The following is a 24,711-nucleotide window of genomic DNA, read 5'->3' on the forward strand; positions in this document are numbered from 1 at the left end:
CTGGATTTACTCCCTTGTTCAATCTCCCAGCAAAAAAATTTCTCATTGCAGAACATCTGAAGACGAGATACCTGAGTTCACATACTCACAAACACCACCCACAGACGGCTCTGATAAACTGACACTGCCAGGTACGACTGGGGGATATCTCTGAGGTATGACAGCCCAACCCTCTCATCAACAGTCTTTCATAGCCACAAAGTTGCCAAGTTTGGAAAAGACCAGTAAAGATACCAGAAACGAAATCAGAACTGGGTACAGAAGAAAAAAAGACCACTCTCCTCTTTGTGAAATTGTGTGCCTTTTCCCCTCTGTTTCTTTTTCTCATCAAAGGAAATTTGAATTAGAGTAAACAATCACACCTCTTTCTTTTGCAGTAGGAAAAACAATCCTTGTGTTTTTTCCATTCATCTATTCGTAAATTATAAAAAGAAATGTTTCTGTGTGCTAGACACCACTAGATACTTAGAAAACATAATATCGCTAATAGTATTAATAATAATCGCTTATACTGAGCACTTTCTTTGAGCCAGGAACTGGCCCAGATATTTTATTTGGATTCATCCATCCTTATAAAAGCTCAGTCAAGAAGGGATAATTAGTAACCTTATTTTACAGATGAGAAAACTGAGTCATAGAGAAGTGAAGTATCTTGAAAGAAATGAGGACACCTCCTTCAAGGATTTATAATGAAATGGGAGAGAGAGGAGGCAGCAATTACTCTGAGAGGCAAAAATTAAAGAGTACTGGGTGCTGTGATGGAAGTTTGCACAGGACGGTATGAGAGCATAGACCCCGAATGGAACATGTAGTAAGGTGGAAGTGTGAAGAGGTTTCCCAAAGAAAGTGGTGAACTGGGGGCTACAGGAAAGCGAAGACTGGAAAGTGAAAGAGAGATTGAGAATTCCACATGTTCCAGAGCATGGCTGGAGGTTAATGAGTTAATGATAAAGGCTAAAAGAGAGGGAGATTTCTGGGCAGAATCAGGGAATGGGATAGGGGGATTGGCCATGCTTTTCCTTTAAGATAAGAAGACTGTGAGAAATGGGATAAAAGTGACCATATACACATACTGCTTTTGAGGTGGCTGCGTGATGTCCAGGTGAGATACTCAAAAGGCATTTGGCACTATAAGTATGAATCTCAGAGAGTTTGAATGGAGATTTTTATCATCACCTGCAAAAAGCCATCCCTGACCTTTCCCTCATTCTCCAGGTTAAGAGGAAAAACATTCAGTAGATGTCCTATGATAAGCCTCCCCGCAATGATTTAAAATTGCTACGTATATATAGATGGCTGTGGGTCCAAGGCCTGGCTTGTCCCAGGTCTGGCTGTGATCCAGGCTCGCAGCTAGGAATAGGACCAGAGATTTAGAATGTTACATTAGTGTAGTAGGGCGCCTGTGCATAAAATATGTAAACATAATTCAGCTTATTGTATCACGCATGTGTGGCTGAATGCCACTACTGTACTCTGATATGTGTGGAGCTATGCAGTCCCTTGGGGAGCAGAAGGGGAGCACAAGAAAGGGGAGCAGAAGAGGAGCAGAAGCAGAAGCCCACTCCCCACAATAGACTGCACTTCCCACAACAGAAGTGCGCTCCCCACAATAAAGTTAGTGCCTGTCATTTCATTCTCATGTTGGCCTCTTGTGAATTCTTATGTCTCACCACCGACACCTTCCCTTCTCGATCACTTCGGCACTGACAATGGCAGTCAAAGACTTGGAAGTTGCAAAAATAGGCATAAGAAGACGCAGAATAAGAGGACCGATGCTGAATACTAGAAATCACAGTTATTTATAGACAGGCAAAGAACAAAACACCTCTAGGGGACACTAGAAAGAATGGCCAAGAAATAGAAGGAAATCCAGGAGTGTCTTGTCATGGAAGAAAGCATTTTAAAAGATGACCAAAGTACCAAAGAACTGAAAGTTTATAACAAAGTGACTGGAAGTGACCAGAATGCGAAGAGTTTCAAGTGACATAGTGGCCAGATTGCAATGAGGTGAGGAATAAGTGAGAAATGTGGAACAAGAATGTGTAGACCAGTCTTTTAAGAAGCTTGTCTATGAAATGAAAGAGAGAGAAGACTGTAATTAGAGAGGCTAATGGAGCAAAGAGTGGGTTGTGTTTTGGTTTTGGTTTTGGTTTGTTTGTGGGAGAGAGTTGATCGTATCTGATGGGGGAAAAGTCAGTAGAAAAAGAGAAGTTGGAGAAGAGAAGGGATAACTGATGAAGTAAATTCCCTGGGGGCTTCACTTGACTTTAATTTGATTTCTGACAACACTTAATCTTCTCCTTGGAAAAACAAACAATGTAATTCCTCCCTCGCAAGAGCATAGAGAGTTTATCCACTGACCATAATATTTTAAAAGGTAACTTGCTCAGCATGTGGACTCACAATTGACAAAAAGTATAATGAGAATTCAACTTTGACAAAGCAGAAGGAAGCTGACCTGTGGAGATGCCTGCAGGAAACTTAGCCTGCATTGGCTCAGAAACCCAATACTGCCTTTTGGTGAGAGCTAAGATTGACTGGAGTTTTCCAAGCTCAGTAGATCTAATTCTAGTGCCCAGAAAAGATGCATCCTGCTTCAAAATAGCAGATTGATCACACACATTTCTCTCCTTTTCCTTCTAAACGCTATTAAAATGACAGTAAAAGAATAGCAGTTGAGAGATTTCTGTAGTTTGAAAGAGAAAGGGATGGGAGGAGTGGTAATTCACTAAGTGAGATGTGAAAGCTACAAACTAAGGGCCAGCAGGGGAGAACCATACGCACACACATGCAGAAGCCTCAACTTATGTACTCTCAGAGACATCAGGCTCTGTGAAAGGCAGGGACAAGGAATTAAAGGACTTGGTTAAAAGTCGATATCAGGAGGAATTAGACCTCCAGGTCCCTCCCAGAGCCTAGGTGTCTGTGCCATTCCCCTCCACCTATCTAATCTAAGAGACCACAGGTCTTCTCTGGAGGACCTGAAGCAGAGAGTCTACAGGCTCAAGACACAGTGCACAAAAGAGGGTCAGGATGGACACAGAACTGAGTACAGGGGGATTATGTGGATACTGAACTGACAGGTTCTCAGCTACCTGACCTTTGTACTGCTTGCTCCAGAACACAGCCAGTCAGCTACCCACCTCCTTTAACTCTCCACCCTAAGAAAGAGAATGGAGACATCTATTAAGGAGAAACTACCTCCAGAAAAAAAAAAAAAAAATTTACTAATGTTGACATTTGGGAGCTCCCCAACCAAAAGGCTGCCTTATCACCACAAGTTTACCAGCTGGTGAGGCCCATCCATACATACAGACATTCTGGTAAGTTTTTTATAACCTTGCCCTTAATATCAAACAAGGGTCATGGAAATTTGAAGAAAGCCTCCATCATGAAAAAGCAAGTTGCAAACAAATCGAAAGGAAAAGGAACCTAAAGAAAATGAAAAACAGAGGAAGATTCGTTTTTTTAGTATAATTAATATTTTCAGAGAAATAAGATATTGAATTTATGAAAAAAGGGATAATCCAAGAACACAAAGGAGCTCTTCAAACAGAACTTATAAATTCAATAAAAAATTCAGTAGAAGGGCTGAAAACTAAAATGCAAAAAAGTTTATAGAAAGAACAAAATGATAGAAATGAAAACTAAGAAAGATAAGAAAAAAATAGAAGCTCAACCTAATATTTTACTATTAAGAATTATAGAAAGAAAGATTAGAAAAAAAACAGAGGCAAGAAAATTTTCCACAGTAGGATATAAATCTCAAGGTTAAAGGAATACCAAAAAGATTCTAAAAGCTTCCAGAAAGAAATGAAAACTAAATAACAATAACAAGCCAAAAAGGTCAAATACATTGACATAGGACTCTCAACACTAGATACTAGAAGACAGTGGAGCAATGTCTTCAAGTTTCCAAAGTAAAGAAATAAATCTGGAAAGAGAAATAAATGACCTGCCAGAAACAGGAGATCCTGAACAGAAAAGGGGCGAAGGGAAGTCCAAAGACAAGAGCTGTGCATCAGATTCAGAGTAAAAATGAGTCCCCATGGTACAGAGGATAGAAGTCTCCAGAGGGGGGAAAAATTATAGATCATTTGCATTCGATGGATGGATGGATGGATGGATGGATGGATGGATGGATGGATGGATGGATCAGACAGACGGATCTGATGAACAGAGACATTTGACATCAGATGGACAGACAGACGGATGAACAGAGACATTTGATAGATCTGTTGGAGCATTTGGGAAAATGTATGATAGTTATACAGAAAATTAAGCAAATGAAGATGGAGCAGTTGATAACTCCAAAAAAATGTTTTTAATGTTCAAGAAATATCATCATTGGCTTAGTAGCGAACAATATTAACATTGATATCATATTAATAATATAAACAGCTATTATAAATTTAATCAAAAATTATAATTTAGCTTTTTAAGGAGACTTGGGGGAGTGAAGTTGGAGAAGAGGTATGTAGAGAGCTAAATCCTCTATAACAAGAAAATAAATGTTTAAAATGACAAATGAGAAATAGTAGTATATGCAAAGTATTAGAAACATGGGGGCAAATAATAGAAGTGCTAAAAGAATGGTAAGCAAGTACCTCTGAAGAACAAGTCTGGGCTGGGGGAAGAGTAGAACAGGGCAATGCGGTTTTTCGTTGATAGCAGTTATAATAATAGCTAATATTTGCTGAATATTTACTATTTTCCACGCATTATTCTAGGTGTTTTACATGTATTAGCCTAAAATTCTCTCAACAATCTTATAAGCTATGTAGTACCTGTATTATTATTCCTATTTTACAGATTTAGGAAACCGATATATAAAGAAATTAAGTAACTTCCCACAAATATCGAGTAAGAAACAAGAGAAGCCAGGATTCAAAACTCAGCAGTCTAGCTTCTGAGCTGACCCTTTCAGTTTTTAGGTTATATGGGCTACCAATTTTTTTCAAACTGCAGAGTTGTAAAATCCAAGTACTGGATCATGCCATGACCCAATAAAGTACCCAATGGTAAACTGTGACTGAATATAATTTGTCTTTTGGTGATGATTATGAAGAACACAATTCCAATTAATAAAAAAAAGTACATTAAATCCATAGTTACATATAATTCATATCTTTTTAAAATATTATTATTATTCCAATTTACCCATTAACAGCTTTCACACACTTGACACTCTTATGGAGTGTCAGTTCCTTTTATTTTATTCTTCATTGTTAAAACGCACCCTCATTTATAACTTATTCCGAAAATAAAGGAAAAGTATTTATTTTAACTTAATTTGTAAGAAAAGTAATAAATTTGTTTTCCTGATCTAAAAGTATTCAGTAAGCTTAATAAAGAACCCTGCTTAAGAAGTGAATGTTTAGAAGTTTTACTAAACAAATTCTTAGCATTATTATTGAAAAAAGACAAAACAGACAAAAATTTTTCTAGACCATTTCTCACCTGTGCCATCGATCTTTTGTTTATAAATCATGTCTATTGATGTATCTGAAAAAAAGATAGTGTTCTCCTGGGCATCAAAGTCAATTCCAACAAAGAAGGAAGGATTTCCCGTCACTGGAACCATGACATCTTCCTGAGTGGAGATGGTGAATGGGATCCCACGAACAGCCACTTCGGATGAAAAGATCAGGAACTGCTTAACGGCTACAAGAAGGACACCATACAGTCAGCCACAGCATGGTTCTTACCCTCTCTAAATTCCAGAGGAATTACTTATACATCCACAAAATACATCTTACAATTCTAACATGTAATTCTGAAAAAAAAAAAAAACATAAAAAATAAATCTGCGGAAAACACATTTGGAAATAATGGGAGGAAGAGAGGGAAAAAGATAAACTGCTATGAAGGCAATACGAGTATTACAATATTACATCTTCCTGAGAAATTTATCCTTATGATGCATTCATAGAAAAGATGATGCCTATATGCTTAATTTTTAAAGCAGTATTAACTGAATTCCATCAAAATTCTTGAGTAGAATTAACTTTTGTATAATATGACTTTTGTAATAGAGATCTATACCAGGAATCCTACTGCAGTTTTTAAAGTATTAAGGCCAGTAAACGAGAAGAAATAACAGCAACCAGGTAATTATTTAGAAAGAAATAAAGAAAGAAAAGAAGAGAAGGGAAGGGAGAAATAGAGGAAATGAGAAATAAATGATGTTTAAAATCAAAGGAAAAAAATTAAAAATAATAAAATAATAAAATCAAATGATACAGTAACAGTAGGTCAGGAAATCAGAAAGAGATGAAAGATGTATACCTAAGACAAAGATATAAAAATTGCAGAAGGAGCTTAAAATCAAAATTATTAGACACATAGTGTCAAATAATAGTTAGAAACACATGACTTTTTAAATGAGGGTAATTTTTATCTAAATCTGAGATTACCTACAAAGCTAACAAATTTGTCTGAATTAGAATAAGAGAACTTGCATGCTAAGCCAGGAGCAGCACCATCTGGGGAGCAAGAATTTGTTAAAAGCAGAGTTGTCAACGTGAAAATAAGAGAAACAAATATTGTAGCAGTGCATTTCATCATCAGCTGAAGCCGAGGCAATGGTCCCATTATGCTTAGATGTGTACAGTAACCAAAGAAAAAGAAAAGAAGTCTTTAAGGTAAGAATGAAACCCAGAGTATAGAGGCAGATAAAAAGCGAAAATTTGAATTGAAAAGAGAAGATTTAGATGAGGAAATGAGCCGCCTCAACACTTATGAGTTTACTTTGGAATACAAGAATAAAGCTAGGTGAGATCTAAATGTGATTACTTAACTCAAAGTGGCATCAGAGACAGTCTAGGAGATGTCAATGAAAGTGATGGGAAGTGCTTCCCATTAGAGTTAAGGCTAACATCTAAAGTGGAAAAGGTATACATAACAAAAAATAACTCAAAATAAATCCTATGGAATTTCAAAAGCATAGTTAAAAAAAGGAGACAAAGATATCAGGAAGGAGACAAATGGGAAAGGGAGCCCCAGAAACCCCTAGATGTGGAATTAAAAGAATGTCTCAAGGGACAGAAATTTAGTTCTTCGAATCAGCAATATATAAATGGGTGATGCCTACTGAGGAAGACACCCTGTGGACTACAGAAATATTCGCAGTGAAAAAGTATGACAGGGAGTTGGACCAGTTCAAGTGCAGCACATACTCCTGTGCTGCCTGCCAGAAAGAATCCAGAACGGATTTCTTACCAACACAGTGGTGACCATCTACATCCAGGTTGAAGCCAAACGTGCATTTGCAGCGGTAACCCAAACCATCATTATCTGTTCGGTGGCTGAGGACACAGATCTGTTCACAGCCCCCATTGTTATCTCCACATGGATTGCTAGCTGGAGGAAAAAATGCACAGGGTTAAATCTCAATTAGAAATGTATCATTATCCCAGACATGGAAAGCCACTTTGAGCTCTGTAGGTTAAATAGAATAATGGGTTTAAAATTTGGAGACATCACTACAGGTTACTACATCCACATCTGGATGCAATGGCCCTCCTAATTTATCACTGCTCTCCCATCTACTCTCAAACTGGTGGTGGCAAAAAGACAAGATGCCTGCAACTGGATAATTTGGGGTGTACTTTCTCCCAAATAATTGTGTCTGCTAACCTCTATGATTCGAAAATAACTCTCCCCCCACAAAAAAAAACTAGTGTTATTTTATCATAAGATATAATAAATAACTATAGCTCACTGAATCCTTACTCTGAAGTAAGCCAACTTACAGTCAATGACCCTAAGAGGTAAGTAGTAGTACCCCAATTTTAAAGAAGAGGAAACCAAGTCTTTAAAAGATGAAATTTGCCCAAGATTATTCAGCAGCTAAACAGCTACACTAGATTCAAATATAGATCTGACTCCAAAATCCTACATGTTTGTAACACAAACCAGTTTATACTTCCAAAAACCACCCTCAAACACAGTGACTTGAGAAAGTTCACTGAACACAACACTGCCACAGCTAAAAATTCACATGTGTCTTCTTGGCTTTTGACTTATTCTTTAAAATAGTCTCTTTATCATCTCAGGTGGATTGATTTGGAGTTAACGACAGCTAGGCATCATTCTGAGGCAAATAACAAACAATTTGGATGGTAAAATCGGGTAATATTTTTGGTCATGGGCAGATGTAAATAGATCATCAACTGATTATTCCAAATAGAGATTTCCAAAATGTTTTCAGATACAATATATATTTTCAGATAACGTATATGTTTTCCCAGGATGACAACATTAAAGGATATTCATCCGAATGTTTTAGTTCTAGTGGTTGGTTTTTTTAAAAAATAAAAAATCAACCTAATTATAGTCTTTCTCCATTAGCCAGGTGGGTTCAAAATGTGATTATCTGACTCAAAGTGGCAAAAGTGGCAGTCTTGAAGAGGTCAGAGACCCACCACTTAACTTAGAATTTTGGAATGAAATCTGTCATTCTCTGAATTACTCTTCACTGATAATAAGCTTTCCACCAACAGAGGCTAGTTTTTCATATTTCTTTTCTTTGATGCACAAGCAAATACAGAAAAGAGCTGTACATAGTCCAGACAGTCATGTCAATTTGAAATCTTGAAACACAAACAAAACTTACCTTACTATAAAAGAAGACTAAGACTGAATAAAAATATTTCTTATTTTTGATAAATGACCAGCCAGAGAGTCACCGAACTCAGTTGGCCTATGATATACCTAATGCAAATCTAAAATCTAAGAACAGGTGTCTTACAAAATCAACAGAAAAAAAAACAAAAACAAAAAACAAAAAAAAAACCCCACGCCTCTGAGAGTACCTAAAATGAGCACTTAGGCATGTCATTCTCTTCTTCTGGGCCTCGATTCCCTCAACTGTAATTTTAGAGGATTGATTTACAAGGTTTCTCCAATAGAATGTAGATAGGTACTTTGATTTGTTTTGTTTCCAGCTATATGCCCAGTATCTAGACAGGATCTGGTGTGTTGCAGGTGACAATAACTATCTGTTAACTTAGTCTATAAGTTCCCTGTAGATTTGGCATCTTAACTCTGAAATATGTCAATTTCTCCAGAATGCCTATGATCTGCAGAGCCAATTCCAGAGAGTTTAACTCTCTAGATAACTCTTCGTATACTTGAGAATGCCACCAAAATCTCATGAGATCTCTCATGACTAACTTCCATAGTTTTGAGAAAACCTTTCTACCAAGGCCAGTACCAAATATGCTTTCTGTTTTTCTGGGGCTTACCATGGGGCTGCCTGAGGGAATGGTAAATGGTCACTCCAAAGGGCCTTAGAGAAGACTGGTAGTACACCTGTGGGTTGGTCTCCGTGAACTTGTTTGCCTTCATTACAGCCATCTTTGTCCAATCAGTAAAGAAGACACTATCTTCAAACAAGCTTATTCCAAAGGGATGAGGAATGCGTGAGCCTCCATGAAGCACTGTCTTCCTATTACAAAAGAAATATATCATACAGTTTTTATTTGTTTTCTTTTATTTTGATTAAAGGTAGAATTAGTTCAAGTAAATGCATAAGAAATTAAATAGTGTCTTGTTACAAATATAGAATATAAAGATAAAATACATTTTAAGATACAGGTCTATTTCCATCTACGTTTGATAGAATTTTCATGTGTCTCTTGGAAAAGACCCTTGAAACTTAAATTCCAGTCCCAGTCCTAGCTAGTTCTAGATTTTTTTGAGAAATTACTGTTTTCTCACCTGCTCTTCATTCTTTTAAGGTTGTCCCAAATATAAAATGGCTAACATGTGACACATTGTTTTGAAATCCACATGTAGAACAGTGTAACAAAGAACTGGAAGTCTAGTAGAGGATGCCTTAAACACTGATTTCACACTGGACCACTGACCATATCTCAGCAATTAGGGGGCAGGACAGTGAGTGGTAGAGTTCAACTCACAGCAAACAAAAAGACCTGTTCCTGATGTCACCCTAAGGAGAGCAAAAGCGGTGCTACCACTTTTATGGCTCTGCTTGATGAAACCATCAACTGGTCATACTTGTAGTGGAGGCACAGTATGCCCAGAGCTACTTAAATGGGAAGAAAACAGAAGTGAAGAAATCAACCATGCCTGCCATGACATCGACAGAAATGATAATTCATTTAGGCCATTTTAAAAGTGAGGTGGACAATGGCTCGTGAGGAAAAATCTTTTTTTTTCTTTTGGAATAAAAGAAAGACCTCAAAGAATAATCTTAGCAACCTCTGAAAACTAAAAGGCACAAACAATAGAGTTCTAAGAAAAGACTTGAAGATACTAATACTGGAAAAACACTATAGGAGAAAAGAAAACAAAGAAACCTAAGGTTAGTGCACATTTTAAGACATTCCATAATGACATGGTACATTAAGATTGGAGAATGGTTTTCTTTTTTAGTTAGCAAATTCCAGAACTCTGAATGCCACCTGCTGGCAAAGCAAAAGGCAATGACTTTATGATTTCAGCTGTACTCATGAGCTTTAATATCATTTTGACATTTCTTCACAGCCAAAAAACCATTCAAATCTTTCTGAAACTCTGTAATTTTAATCTTTTATGTTTTAGCTTAACCTTAGCATAAAAATACTTGGGCTATATAATATAATGCCATGAAAGAGAAAAAAATTTAAGCCATTTCTCAATTATTTTTATATGACTTATTATCAGGTTAACTAACTTTTTTCATTATATTAATTCATATTCTCACTATAGGAACCCGTTTCAGTGATAAGAAGTCAATTTTAATACATAATCACTTTATTTAACCAAGTAGAAACTGTTCTAAAAATATAAAATCCAGTGGCAAACTGTGATACCATCTTTACAGAAGAAATAAAAGAGAAAACAAAACTACAATATGACTGTTGTTGAGAAAACAATAAAACCAAGTTATTTGGAAAAATTTAACTGGCCAGTGTATTTGCTGAATGCACAGAACAATTTTTTATGGTAAAAATTTGAAGACCATTTTATAACCAATTTTTGAAAATATCAAAAGAAGATGGTCTAAAATAGTTAACAACTAATTTATGGTTAGATCTAATCAGACTAAGAATATGAAAAAAATGTCATATTCTATATTCAAATATTCTGTGTAAGTATCTTTGAAGTGTATAAGGTAAAAATACAAGTCAGAACTTCTCTTTGAAATTTGAAATATATAAAGGGCAGAGTAAAATCCAATTAATTTCTACCAGAAAATGTTAAATAAAAAATAAAATTTATTTATTGAGAGAAAATTAGAAAGCTAAAAGATAAAGCGAACTTTAGAAACAAACCATAACAGACCCAGAGTATATAATGTGCCTAGCTATAAATAGACTCAGGAGTTACCGAAAATAATGTGCTTTATCTGGGAGCGGAAGAGGCTTGGGAGGAGAAATCAAAGAACAAATGTTCTAGGTAACATTTAATGACTTGTTATGGAACACAATTATAGTTAATAAAATGGAGCAGGTCACTTCATGCAAAGTCAATACGAAAGTCATTCAAGCTTTGATTTCAACCAAAAAAAGGAGCAGGAGTATTTTAATTCTGGCCCTTTGATATTCCTCTCCATTAATTTTATATACTTTCCCCCCAAATTCATCAAGTTATAAAAATTATTTTTTACCTTTGAATTCCATCATAAGTTACAGTCTCAATGTAATCAAACCGGGAGTCAACCCAGTAAACACGCTTTAATACTAAATCCAGAGTTATCCCAGCAGGCCATCCCAGCTTCGTTTTCACCAAGTCTTTACGGTTGGTGCCATCCATGAAAGCCCTTTCCACGGTAGGTCCTCCAGAAAGGCTCTCCAAATCTGAGAAAAATAAATAACTACCAAAAAAAAAAAAAAGAAAAGATGAAAGAGTCAGTTATTTTACAAGTTTACCTGAAAAACATTTTATCAGATCGTGTTTGGATCAATGGAAATTTCTTCTAGCTGACTGGAGAACGATGGGGGTATAAAACAATAAGGAAATTAAAAAGCATTAAAAATCAGAGACTATGAAGGCCAATCAGGAGAGACAACAACTCCAAACAGCAACTATTAAAATGCATTGACTTGGAAGCCTAAAAATTCATATTTCACTCTCTTAAATTTCTCCCCTGTCTTCTGGCTCTTTCACTTCCCTTTTTTACACCCCGGAAAACTTACAGATACATTTTAAAATTAGCTATCAATCCATTCCATTCTTAATTATCCATGCGAAAGCATAGACCCCAACACACGAGCCGCAGACCGGTACCAGTCTGTGGACTGTTAGGAACCGAGCTGCACAGCAGAAGGTGAGCGGCAGGTGAGAGGAGTGAAGCTTCATCTTTATTTGCAGCTGCTCCCCAGCACTAGCGTCACCGCCTCAGCTCCTCCTCAGATCATCGGGTATTAGATTCTCATGGGAGCACCAGTCCCTGGTGCCAAAAAGGTTGGGGACCGCTGGTCTAGAGAACATATCCATCATTTTCAAGGAAGGACAACTGATATAAAGTAGAAATGAATAATCACCTTTCACCAACACATAAGTAGCCTAAAGTTCATAAAAGGGTCCTTAGATTTTCAGGTATGTAAATCTAAGAGCAAGCTAAATTCTGGTAACTATTCTCAAATGTGCAGATCAGGAAAATTTGAATTTACATCTGGAGAAAAGAAAGCATTATCAGTCTTGCTGAGTTGATTCACACTAAACAACTCGTGATGCATTATTAGCATTAACATCTCAATCCTAATATGTAACAAGAAAGCACTAAAAGGATAGTTCCAATCTTATTTCCCCAATTTAAAAAACTTTACAGCTAGTTTATGCTAGAGTGATCATTTTAATAATAGTGAAACACAGCAATGTTTTGTTATACCAAGAGTATTAGATTGAGTCAGAACACAGAATCCAATCTCTCAGCCAGGCAAATATAGCAAACACCAAGAATAAACATTCTTACCCCCAAAAACATTACATATTTTTAGTATACCAGTAAGTGTGTTTGGATTACATATCCTCAAATGAAATTATATTTAGCCAATTCCTTTAAAGCTTATAGGAACAGAGACATAAAGTAAACATGGGTTCTAGAGCACAGAGCTAAAAGAAATCAGAATTAACCTTTAATTAATCCAATGGATGTTTTGTGTATAAGGAAAGAGCTAAAACTCTGAAAATACTGGAATCAGTATGTTTTCACATCACTTACCCAACAGTTGGGTCCAGGGCAATGCCTCTAGGATGCCCTAAGTTTTCAGTTATAAGGATAACCCGGTGGCTTCCATCCAAATTGACCATATCTATGCGGTTAACCTTGGTCTCCACCACATAAAGTTTATCATTAACCCAGTCCACAGCTAGATTCTCCGGATCATCAATAGAAACATTGAGAACTTCTTGGATATCTAAACCATTAATGCCAACTGAGAAAACCTAAAAGAAAAACCCAAATTATTATACTTCTTAAGCATAACTAACTGGACACTGTTTCCTATTCTTTATTCAGTGTATCTAATGTACACATCAGTCATCTGGACTAAGAAATAAATTTCACTGAAGACTTGCTATTTTATATCATGGGTTACTGAGGTGGAAAAAAGTTTCTTTAGAAGTATGTGTGAGGCAAATATATCAAAAGTTTAATTTTAAAATGTGGATGTTTGGGGTGGAGAAGGTGGAGGTGGTTTGTTTTGATTTTTAGCTATAATCAAATTATAGGAATTGTTAATAATCCAAATTCTTAATTCTTAAAAATTTTATGCAAGGCATCACTTAATTGATTTAGAATTTTATTAATGGTACAAGAAAATAAAAGAGGAAGAAATAAAATTCCATAATTCTTTAGGAGGATCTAAAATTTATTTTTAAAAATCTCCATTGCATCATTCAAAATTGAACTTAAATCCACCACACATCCCAAATAAGACAGTGTAATAAAAATTTGGCTGTTAGTCAAAATACTGTCAATATTTGTTATCCAATCCTCAATTATGGTTCCATTTAGAAGATGCAGGTAAAATCTGATTTTTATCATCCGAGAAAGCAGAGTATGTTTTACATTTTAAGTGATCAAGTTTCAAAAATGACGACCAAATATCAATCCAGTTTTGAAAGAATGTCTACTATTTCTTTTAATTAGGCTTTTGGACTCCATTTCGAATAAAATTAAAAGTTGCTCAAGGCTAATCCATATAATAGACTGCTTTGTTTAATGGGTCCCATGTAATAGTATAGCATGGAAAGGTGCTGATTAACATAAAATATCTCAAGGGCCTTTTCTGTTAGAAAACAAAGAAACTTTCCCCTCCACTCCCCCCAAAGTGAAAAGCTATCAACACTTTGTGCTTGGGGTTCTATCAGCTCCCAAGCTACACTCTTGAAATTTCTATTTACCTTATCTTTCACGGTGTCAGTCCAAAAGACTCTTTGTAGGTGATAGTGAAAATCCACACCCACAGCCACTCCACGATTTTGAGACTCTACCAAGACCTCAAAGGATCTTCCATGAATATCGCCAATTAGCAAATCCTGACCATGGGAGAAGATAACGGAGGCCTCGCCAGCTAAATGTGAAGAGGTAAGGCATTATCACTCCTTCAAGTGAACAAAGACGATGAAATGACTTACAAGTGATATGCTTTCTGCTTTTTCAAATACTTTCTTCTATATTTTCTTATTTGATTTTAAAATAAACTTCTGAGACAGATTTATAGGTGTCATTCTACCCATTTTACAGAATAGCAAATCGAGGCACAAAGATGCTATTTTCAAGAATCTACCCCAGGTGCAACTTTAGATGGTATAAAACACAGAACTCATTTTAAGGATTACTGGGAAATCACTCTGTGAAAAACATAGCAATCCAAAGCCGCTATACCTATATACTCGCAAGCATGCTAAATCAATAAGGTTATTCATTACAGTCCTCTCTGAAATAGCAAAGGATAAAAAATGATACAAAAGTACATCCATAAAGAATTAGTTAAATAAATTATGTACATGCAAAGAATGGAACATTATACCACTATAAAATAAAGAATGAGGAAGAGTTCTCTGTGTAGACATGGAGAGCTCATGAAAATATATCACATAACACTAGCAATATGCAGAACTCTGTGTGTAGCTTATTACTATATATATATATATAACTGTATTCGTATATTCTTATTTATGCATTTAACAATCTCAAGAATTGAAATAAACAGCGATTATCCATGGGAGAGGGGAAGTGAAAACAGGGCAGAGGGGGACAGATGGAGGAAACATTTTACCATTTAATTACTTCCTATAATTTAAACTTTTTAAATATATATTCAAATAAGTTTAATTGTTAAAAATCAGCTGTACCTAAAAGTTAATATGCAGCAACACAGGTATATCTACACAAAAACAACTAGAAAATGGGCCATTCATCAAGCATGTGAGCAGGTAAGTTTCAGAAGGCCACCAAAGGCACTTCAAAATCAAGTATGAAAAAACAATTGGAAAAAAAGAGTAAAGCTGAGATATTCTTACCCAGAAATCCATGATGATTGCCAGATGGGAGGGGAGTTGAGGGGCTGGGTGAAAAGGGGGAAGGGATTAAGAAGTACAAATTGGTAGTTACAAAATAGTCATAGGGATGTGAAATACAGCATAGGGAATATAGTCAATAATACTGTAATAACTATGGATAGTGCCAGGTGGGTATCAGACTAATGGAGGAGGGGTGGAACCACTTCATAAATTATGTAAATGTATAACCACTATGCTGTACTCCTGAAACTAATATAAAATAATACTGAATGTCAACTTTAATTGAAAAATAAAAATTTTACAAAAGAAAGAAATCCGTGGTGACAAAAATGCTTTAGGGGGCCCATTTTTTAACAGATTTTCCCCATACTTTTTCTCTGCTACAATACTCTTAGATTGATTCCAAAAAAAACACCAAGAATAAGGGATTCTCATAAATTGTAATCCAAATTTAGCAAGTACATTTTGCACTACCCCTAAATTTTGCATAAACAATGACGAAATTATTTCTATAGATATTTGTCATCCACATTTGTGGTAGGTAAATTAATTAAAAGTTAAATGCTCAAGTAGGTCAAATATAGGCATAAAATTTAATCCATGATGAAATGTGATAGAGGACATAAGAGCCCAAGCCCAAAGTGAACAGGCAACCAATAAAAACTATTAATAATGGTCTTCATCAATCCACAGACTGGTCCCTAATAATCAAAGTGTGAAATTAATGTTGACCCATTCTTCCAGCAGCAGAAGCCACTCCTAATTTGTAATAAATACCCCTGCATCTGTGAAAATGCTGGCGTTTCTTTTGTCATCTGCTATGGAAGGATATTAGTCAGAAGTTTACTGTTCAGAGATACAAGCGTCCTTAATTTACTCACAGGAAGTATTAGCTTTGCAATGCCGTTCATGCTCCAAGATATACCCTTCTGCACAGTGGCACTGGTGATGGCCAATTCGGTCTTCACACATCTGGTCACAAATTCCCCATATCTGGCAATCATCAAAATCTGCCACATGGGAAATAAACATTTACAATCATGTTTACCAGCATTTCCTAATCACCTTCTGAAAAATATCTTGGACAAGCTGTATAGGAATTTGGTGATGACCTTGTCTAAATAAACACCCTCTGGAGGTAGCACTGATTCTAGGCATACAATAAAAAGTAGGAATTCAGAACTGGCATCTCCATACTAGGGAAAACCCAAGAGCATTTAAACAAGTTTTTTAAAATCTACATGAAGGATAGCTTTCAGAAGATGAATGACGTTGCTTGGATTCATAGCCCTGTGGTATTCTGTTTCATTTATTAATGTTTGTTTACAAAATACCTGAATTTTAAGGTAAATGCTTTCCTTAAAAACTGTGCTTTCCCAAAATGGTAGCCACTAGCCCTCTGTGGCTTCTTATATTTGTATTTAGATTAACAAAAATGAAATATAATTAATAATTCAATTTCTCAATCACATCTGCCACATTTCAAGTGCTCAATAGCCACATAAGATTAGTGGTTTCCATACTGGAAAGAGTAGAGATAGAACATTTCCATCACTGCAGAAAGTGCTATTGGACAGTGCTACTTCAGAATAAAGTAAGATCTCCCTTCTAACCAGTCTCTCAGTAAGATTCAAATCTGTGACTGCAATAAAATATTTGGAAAGGTCTATTTACCCAGCTGCCTTTCCTCTGATGTCAAAAAATCATAACCAAAACTAAAATTATTTTTAAGACATTAAAAATATCTTCCCTACTCCTTATTCATTAACTTATTAATTCATTTAGTTAGCATTTATTGATGGTCCATTACATGACAGAGCTCTGTTCAATGCCATAGTAGTCCCAGTTCTACTACATAAAAAGTGATTTAATATAATTCACCTATAAACGATACAACATGGAGCGGGGGAAGAGAGAAAAACACAAATATAGAGTCTTTCATAAAGACTGTAAAGCTTAAGGAGTACAGAAATTGTCCTATTCCTGGTAGATTGGTGCCAAATATTTCATTTGACCCTCCAAGTTCACATCCATTCTTCACGCTCCTTCACCCTGCTCTCTTCCATAGGAGAATGACCTACACAGCCCGTATCAACAGGATTTCCATGCCCTCATGATTCAGAAAATTCTGAAACCACTGTACCATCAGGTCTAGAATCCTCCAGATTTCTAGGATCTGATTACATTTGCAGCAAATGTCAGAGTCGTGAATTGGGTTCTACCACACCTGCTAGATGGCTCACCGTCTCAAGACTCCTTAACTAGGAAGCCCAAGAAATTCCTAGAAATGAGCTATTGGTTCTATTTCTCCCAAGTATAACAACATGTCCCAATATATCTTTCTTTCTAAGGACTGTGAGTAACCAAAGAAAATATTAACCCAGTTTGGACATAACAAGATAAAAAGACATATGGGTATAAATAAAAAGCCCTTGTTAATCTACTTCTTCTGTGCCCTAGCCTCAGCCCTGACCAAATGACACCTGGGGCTTCACCTCAGTAGGAATGAAAGTATAGGACATTTGCCCTCAAACTCTCAGAATGTCATGACCTCATTTTCAATGCAAGACCTATGAGACTATGCTTAAGGTCTGGAGTCACCAGGGAGCATGAATTATGATGGCAAAGAGAAGAAAACCAAAGATGGAGAAGTCAAACCTACAAATCTGCGAGTGTAAATAAATGCCCTTCCTATCACCCGAGCTACAAGTACTTTAAAGGTTTCAATGAGTATATGAGATCACAGTCATTCTTAATGACTGAATAAGGGTATATCCTCAATTTGGAGAGAAAAAAAAAATGAAGGCTAATTAATATCCATAGTCAATTAAACTGAAGATAAGAAAAATCAAAGTAGACTTGAGGATTTTCATTAGCACAGGAAACATTGATATGAAACATTGCTTTATAATACCCACCTCCCACCCTACTACTTTTTTTTTCTTTTTATTCTTTGTCCCCTCCTACAAACAAATACTGCTTTGAAAATAATTCAAAAACCCTTTTAGCTTAGACATCCCCCTTGGACATCCTCTGATCCATCTGGCTGTGTGAAATCCCACCATGCTGAATGACCTTCCTGCCCTAATTCTGCACCACGATGTCATTCCATCAACAAACAGCATGTCCTGTCAATCAGAAACAATAACCCTGGTAAACTGCTTCAGCATGCTGCCAGCAGCAGATGAATGGTAGAAAGACACAAGATTTCGTGTCACGATTATTCAATTTTATTCTTAATTACCACTGAGGCATTCTCTGGGGAGCCATGTCTAATATGGTAAATATTGTATAGGTTTCTAACACCTGAAGCCTCTGTAATGAGTCAGCCATGCAGAGGATTGCAGCCAAACAGAGTATTTGTTGAACTGAAATGCTTCGAAGAGCAAACTAAAAGAATTCCCTTAAAAAGTCAGCTGAAACAAGTGTAACTGGTTTAAAAATGCCAGGTATTGAAACTAATGAGTTCTCTTTACAAAGAGAGCAAAATATGGCCTACTTTGAAATAAATGTTAACCGAGCTTTAAAACTCAGGGGCAAAGGACACATTCTGGAAGGACAGGAAAGGTCACAAGAAAGGCCTCTGCAGGTGGTAGGGGCCTCACATTCCCAAAGGCGCTCAACTGTAGACTTCTGAGCTGATCTCTAAATGAGGTTATCTGTACTAAAGTCCCAGGCACATACTGAAGGAACTGAAAGACATTCATCATCGAACCTGAAACTAGTGCCCAGTATCAGACCACACGACTTGCAGTGCGCTATGAACTGAATGTTTTCTATAAATCCTGACATTAGCTTGTACATAGTACTGCACTTTTCTATATCACATTCATTAATAGGTTCAATGTAAAAACCTTGTTATGACAGGTTTTCATTTCTTACTGGCTGCAAAAAATTTGAAGTGGCCCAGACCTGTGACATATGAAGAGCCCTAGACACTTGGAAATATAACCCAAAGCTCATCACAGCATTAGACACTGGGAAAGAAGTTGGAAAATGTGCTATCCAGACTCCACGGTTAAAAAAAGAAAAAAAAAAGACTGAGAATAGGTTGTAGGAATCACAAGATGAAACTAGGGATTCTGAAAGAGTAAATTACTTTTACTGAAAAGACATAAGGCCTATCAAGTTCCAACTGCAAGGTAATCCAGCCCCATCTCCTCTTTGGGAGTTGAGAGAAGAAAAATAGAGAAAAGCTGATACAGATACTGAGAATGTGGCTTCTGGTATTTCTATTGGAATTCCTTTTCTACTAAAAGAAAGGGGAAATGCCTGGAGAACTATAAGACTGAAAATTAGATTGGCAGCTGGGTGGCAGTAAAGGGGAATGGAGAAGCCTGACATTTGCCAAAGACAAAGAGCAGCCTCACACCCACAGAGGAGCACCACACAGAGAAAAAAGGGATGTTGCCCTCACAGCGAAGCGAGGGAGAGCAGGCAGAGGTTCCAAAGTCGGAAAGCCACCAAACAAAGGACATTTGAGTCAGAAGTATTCTTAAATTTCGTAAATGCATCTACAGTGTAATGATAATAAAAAGCAAAAAATGTCTTGCAATATAATTTAATGCCAGTGGCAGATCATAATGTTTTATTTATAAAATGTTTGGAAATGATTAGAAGAAATTTGGGGCTTTCTTAAATAATTTAGAGTTCTCTCTGAGTCTTCAGGATCTCTAGGGCTGACTTGCATAAAGCACTTAATCAGAAAATGTCTTGTTGAATATGGTTACTTAAAAGGAGCAATAAGATCATGGGCGAACTCTGAGACATAGTCTCTGATGTTAGAAACCTAAAATTACCCACTTTGAAAACAAGGCCAGCCTCAACTGGATTTCTTTACCAGATATAAAAATCCCGTTTTTCTTGGCATGTGACAGGTAAATAAGCTGAGGAATAGACTTTCTCAAGAGTTCGAAGTTTAATTTGTAAACCAAAGTTTATTTCTGGTATTAAAACTTTTTCTGGCTATGAGTAGTCATTAAGATCTACCATAACTGTGAAAAAGTATAATTAAGTTGGAAGCCATAAGCTACTTGAGACTAAAGACTGAATAACTTCATAAGGTTTATCCAAATTCAGTCTTTTTGGCCTAATTGTATTAATATTTTAGATATTACTTCAGAAGAAATGCTTTTATAAAAGTATTTCTTATGTATGCCCTGAAGAATCTCAAAATTTCTAAGGCATATCAAAAAATACAAATATCCTGGGAAAATTCTGAATCATCTATCTTTTGGAGATTCATAGAAGACCACCAAACTTAATTTTAATGAACCATTTGAGTTGCTTTCCAGATGCCTTTTCCCAGCACCAGTAAAAACAGTTATTTTAAACTTCTGTGGTTACTTTATACTACTATATTTGTTGTTCCCATGTCAACGATAGGGAAAAAGATATCAGAGCATTAAAAATTCATTGTTCAAATCCTTAAAAACTGCAAATCAATGATACTTGGCCGTGTCTAATTCTCCCATCATAAGACCCCATCCTAATCACAATGGGATGCAAAGTTGGCTTGCATCACATTCAAAAATTTCCCAGTGGGAGAAATCATTCTTCTAATTCTGAAAGGAGAGATGTAGGAAATTTGGTGCACAGGTACTCATTTCAATGCCAGCTACCAGCTGGAAGCAACATGACAGAGTTTGTTCTCGAATATTAGCTTCAAGTAGAGGTAAAAATCAATGAGACTAGTGTGGTCAGCAGAGCAGTGACCTACCTGATTTGCTGTGTACCACTCTTTACTTGCTGGATCCTGAGGAGATTTGAGCAAACTGTATATAGAGACCAGGGGAGCAGGGTAGGGTACTTGATGGGTTCAAGGCAGCAGTTATTTACCAACTACATAAAAGTGTTTCAGTATTTAACAACCAGTATGGCCATACCAACCCTGATTCCAAATACTTAGAAAACACCAAAGGACTATCTCCATCATCGGGCAGTAGACAGGTAACCATGTGTTAGTCAACTCACTCATCACAGAACCACTGTTTTGCCTTGTGCACCTCACAAAAACTTTTCAGTTAAAACCTCATATTGTCCAGGTTTTCTGTGAGGAGTGTGTTGCTCTTTGTTATACAGACCATCATCACTCCTATCCACAAGTACAAACTCCTTTTTGTCAAAGATCATAGACCCCATCAGTGTGGCAAGCAATGAGATGCAAGACCAGCCATTCCCACCTGTCACTTACCGACACATTTACGGGTGTTATTTTGGTCGACGATGTAACCTGGGGGACAATAACATGCCCCTCCAAATGGCGCCATGTGGCATTGATACTCACAGGCCAAGAAAGGACACAAAGTCACATCTAAACAGAGAAAAACACTTTGTTAAATGAATAGTGACCTCTGGACCAGAATGATTTATCCGTGAAGTAAGAGCTTCTTTTTTCAAAAGTAAAAGCTAAGTAAGCACGCAGTCAAGGCACAGAAAACCTGTCACCGTTGAAGCCTTACTGCAATATTGTGGTACAAAAGCTCAACTGATATATTTTTTTTAAATCTTTTTTAAAGTTATAACTATGTGCAAGTAGAAGTCAGGATAAGAGCCGTTTATGGAAAAATTGAGTCATACATAGTAGACAAGTCCAAGAATTTCCAAGTGACCAGATTGAAAATAATACCAAAAACATTAACTATGGCGGGCTTCAAGTGGTGGGTTTTCAGGTGACAATGTATATTTTTCTGTTAATTTCATTTTCTATTTTGTATTTTATTTTGTACTATTTATTTTTATTTTATACTATAACTATACATCTCTTGTTAATTTTTAAGATTTTCTTAAAAGGCCCCTAAATGAAATGGAGGGGAAAAAAGAATGCCATAGAAGTCTCTGCATATTTAAATATTACAAGTATTTTCAAGGAAAAAAGAAAACAAGACCTGAGGGTTACAGGTACATGTCTCTTCTGGGCAAGTACTAGATAACTTAGAGAGTGTGCAATTGATAAAATCAAGGCCATAAATGGTTATTCTCTTAGAGAACAGTCAGCTGTCCACAGAGTTGATGGCTTGATGCTGGGGGTGGTATTCTATAGCCACAGAAAAAGAAAAAGGAAAAACTAACTCAAAGTATATAACCCAGGAACCAGAAACTTCTTTTCTGAGTATAACCAGACAAAACTTTTTCCATACTGTAAGCAAGAAAATAAAATCTCTAGAACACCTTTACAGTTGTCAAAATTGCGATTAAAATAATTCTGCCTGGGTGGAAGGAAAAAAGCCACAAATATTTGAAGCTTCACCATCAAAAGGTGGAGTCTATTTCTTCAATCCATTGAACCTGTGCTTGGCCGAGTGACTTGCTTTTTGGCCAATAAGACATTTAGCAAACATGACATAGCAAAGGCTTAAAAGAGCTCGTGCACTAGAGTTTGCCCTTTCTACCACCGTGTAACTGAGCCTGGACTAGCCTGAGCTTTTGTTGTAACACTAGACAAGGGAGTGAGCTGGTCTAGGTAAGAAGAACTACCTGGCCAACCCACAGAAATGTGAAAAATAATAAATGTTTGTTGCTTTAAGCCATTAAGTCTTGAGATAGTTTGTTATGCAAGCACCAACTGATACTCTCTGTATTTGGGAATCTGTTCTAGAAAAACATCTATCTTTAAGCTACCCAGACACATTCACACTCACCACAAGGTCGTCGGGCAGTGGCATTGCCTTCATCTTCTCCCGATGGACAATCTAAAGTTCCATCACAAACTTTTGTAATTGGGATACATTTTCCAGACTTTGGACAAACCCATTCACCTGGGTAACATTTATGAGAATGATGAGGACTGCTTTCTGTGGCAGGGAAAGAAGAAAGTTACAGGCCACATGAGAAGTGGAGCCAGCTCTTTTTCAATCCATGATTAAGAAAGGATCTAGATCAGGTAGACAAGAGAGGTCTACAAATGACCTATATTTTCAAATAAACTAGTAGTTTCTAACACTACCAGTAGACTTTTATTGAGATTCTAAGGAATGGCAAAATGAAATTATTTAAGTTCCACTCTTTCTGGGGGAGGTGGCCTCCAGCCAGGTTCTAAGAGTAAGATGTAGATGTGGGCCTGAATTATCAACAAGATAGATGAATAACCCCCTAGAAGACAATTCAGTGATTTGAATCATAAATTATAGAAGTAGGGCTATCAAGGTAACACCAGGTTTCCCGAGTTTTTATTTGATTCGTGTTCTTGTTTTTTTTAGTTGTTTGGTTTGCTTTGTTTCTTTAGTGAAATGTCAACAGTGTAAGAAAAACCATAACCCAAATGTAGGAAGACTACTTCTTGGAACACCTAAGTGTGAAACCAGTAGATGTTTCCAGAACAAGCATCACTCTTATAATTAAATCTGGGGCTGGAACAGTACAGGTAACTTGCTTTATGGTATGGGTATAAGTAACTTCTAAACTGTTGGAGGTACTGCAGAGTGAAGTGAGTGAAGATTATTGGCCATTTCCTTCTCACAGACTCTTTAAACACTTCCCTGAATAAAATCACCTGTTGCAAACACCAGTCCCTGGCTCTCATGTTCCCTCTGTGGCCTCTCTCCCACCACCAGATGTCAGTCACTCTTTATTTGTAAATCAGAATTTGAAAACAAAACAAAACTGCACTTCTAAGGCTCAAAGTCATTTTTAAAGGTTAAAAGTCCTAAAACAGATCACTTTTTCCTCTATTTTCCTCCTTCCTCGTCCTACTTCTTTTGTATAGATAACTCTAGTTAAAATAAGCAGTCTTAAAAGGAAACAGAGTGAGCTCTAGAAAGGCGATAGACTGCTCTACCTGTTTTGCCTTAATGATAGGGGGGGAATTATAATTCATGTCATTTTTGAGTTCTGATTTTTTTAGAAAAATCGAATGCATTTCCATTAGAATTTCTTCCTCTCCTTACCACATTCATCTTCATCTCCATTATCTGTACAGTCATCATCTCCATCACAGACCCAATTTTGATTAATGCAGTGGCCATTGGGGCAAGTGAACTGGTTGCCTCTGCAGGTCTCATATTCTGGTGGAAAAAAAAAACAAAAAAAACAAAAAAAAAACAAGCTTCACTCCAAAGACATAAATCATTTGGAAAAACTTAAAGTGCTCACCCCACTGCCTAAATTGAGCTCTTGAAAAACTCAATTTAGTCCCCTAAGTATCTTAACAAAAATGAAAAAAGGAGGAATTGAAGAAAGAAGGAGAAAGAAGTGGAAAAAAAGCAGAAGAAGATAGCAGCTTTGAATCCAGAA

General features: G+C 36.5%; 1 protein-coding gene across 1 annotated transcript in view; it reads right to left on the reverse strand.

The window, feature by feature from the left end:
- The window catches only part of LRP2 (LDL receptor related protein 2), a 184,264-nt gene that overhangs the window by 105,436 nt on the left and 54,117 nt on the right, over positions 1 to 24,711 (reverse strand). Inside the window, exons 7-16 of the mRNA XM_025039562.1 lie at positions 24,366 to 24,482; positions 23,121 to 23,273; positions 21,674 to 21,793; positions 16,362 to 16,490; positions 14,359 to 14,528; positions 13,175 to 13,398; positions 11,618 to 11,824; positions 9,249 to 9,451; positions 7,222 to 7,362; positions 5,461 to 5,664 (exon numbers count right to left, since the gene is read on the reverse strand). Of these exons, the coding sequence (XP_024895330.1) occupies positions 5,461 to 5,664; positions 7,222 to 7,362; positions 9,249 to 9,451; positions 11,618 to 11,824; positions 13,175 to 13,398; positions 14,359 to 14,528; positions 16,362 to 16,490; positions 21,674 to 21,793; positions 23,121 to 23,273; positions 24,366 to 24,482 (1,668 nt within the window). The remainder of the gene's footprint in view (positions 1 to 5,460; positions 5,665 to 7,221; positions 7,363 to 9,248; positions 9,452 to 11,617; positions 11,825 to 13,174; positions 13,399 to 14,358; positions 14,529 to 16,361; positions 16,491 to 21,673; positions 21,794 to 23,120; positions 23,274 to 24,365; positions 24,483 to 24,711) is intronic.

Source organism: Pteropus alecto, unplaced genomic scaffold (genome assembly GCF_000325575.1).
Source record: "Pteropus alecto unplaced genomic scaffold, ASM32557v1 scaffold3, whole genome shotgun sequence".
Classification (NCBI taxonomy): Eukaryota; Metazoa; Chordata; class Mammalia; order Chiroptera; family Pteropodidae; genus Pteropus; species Pteropus alecto.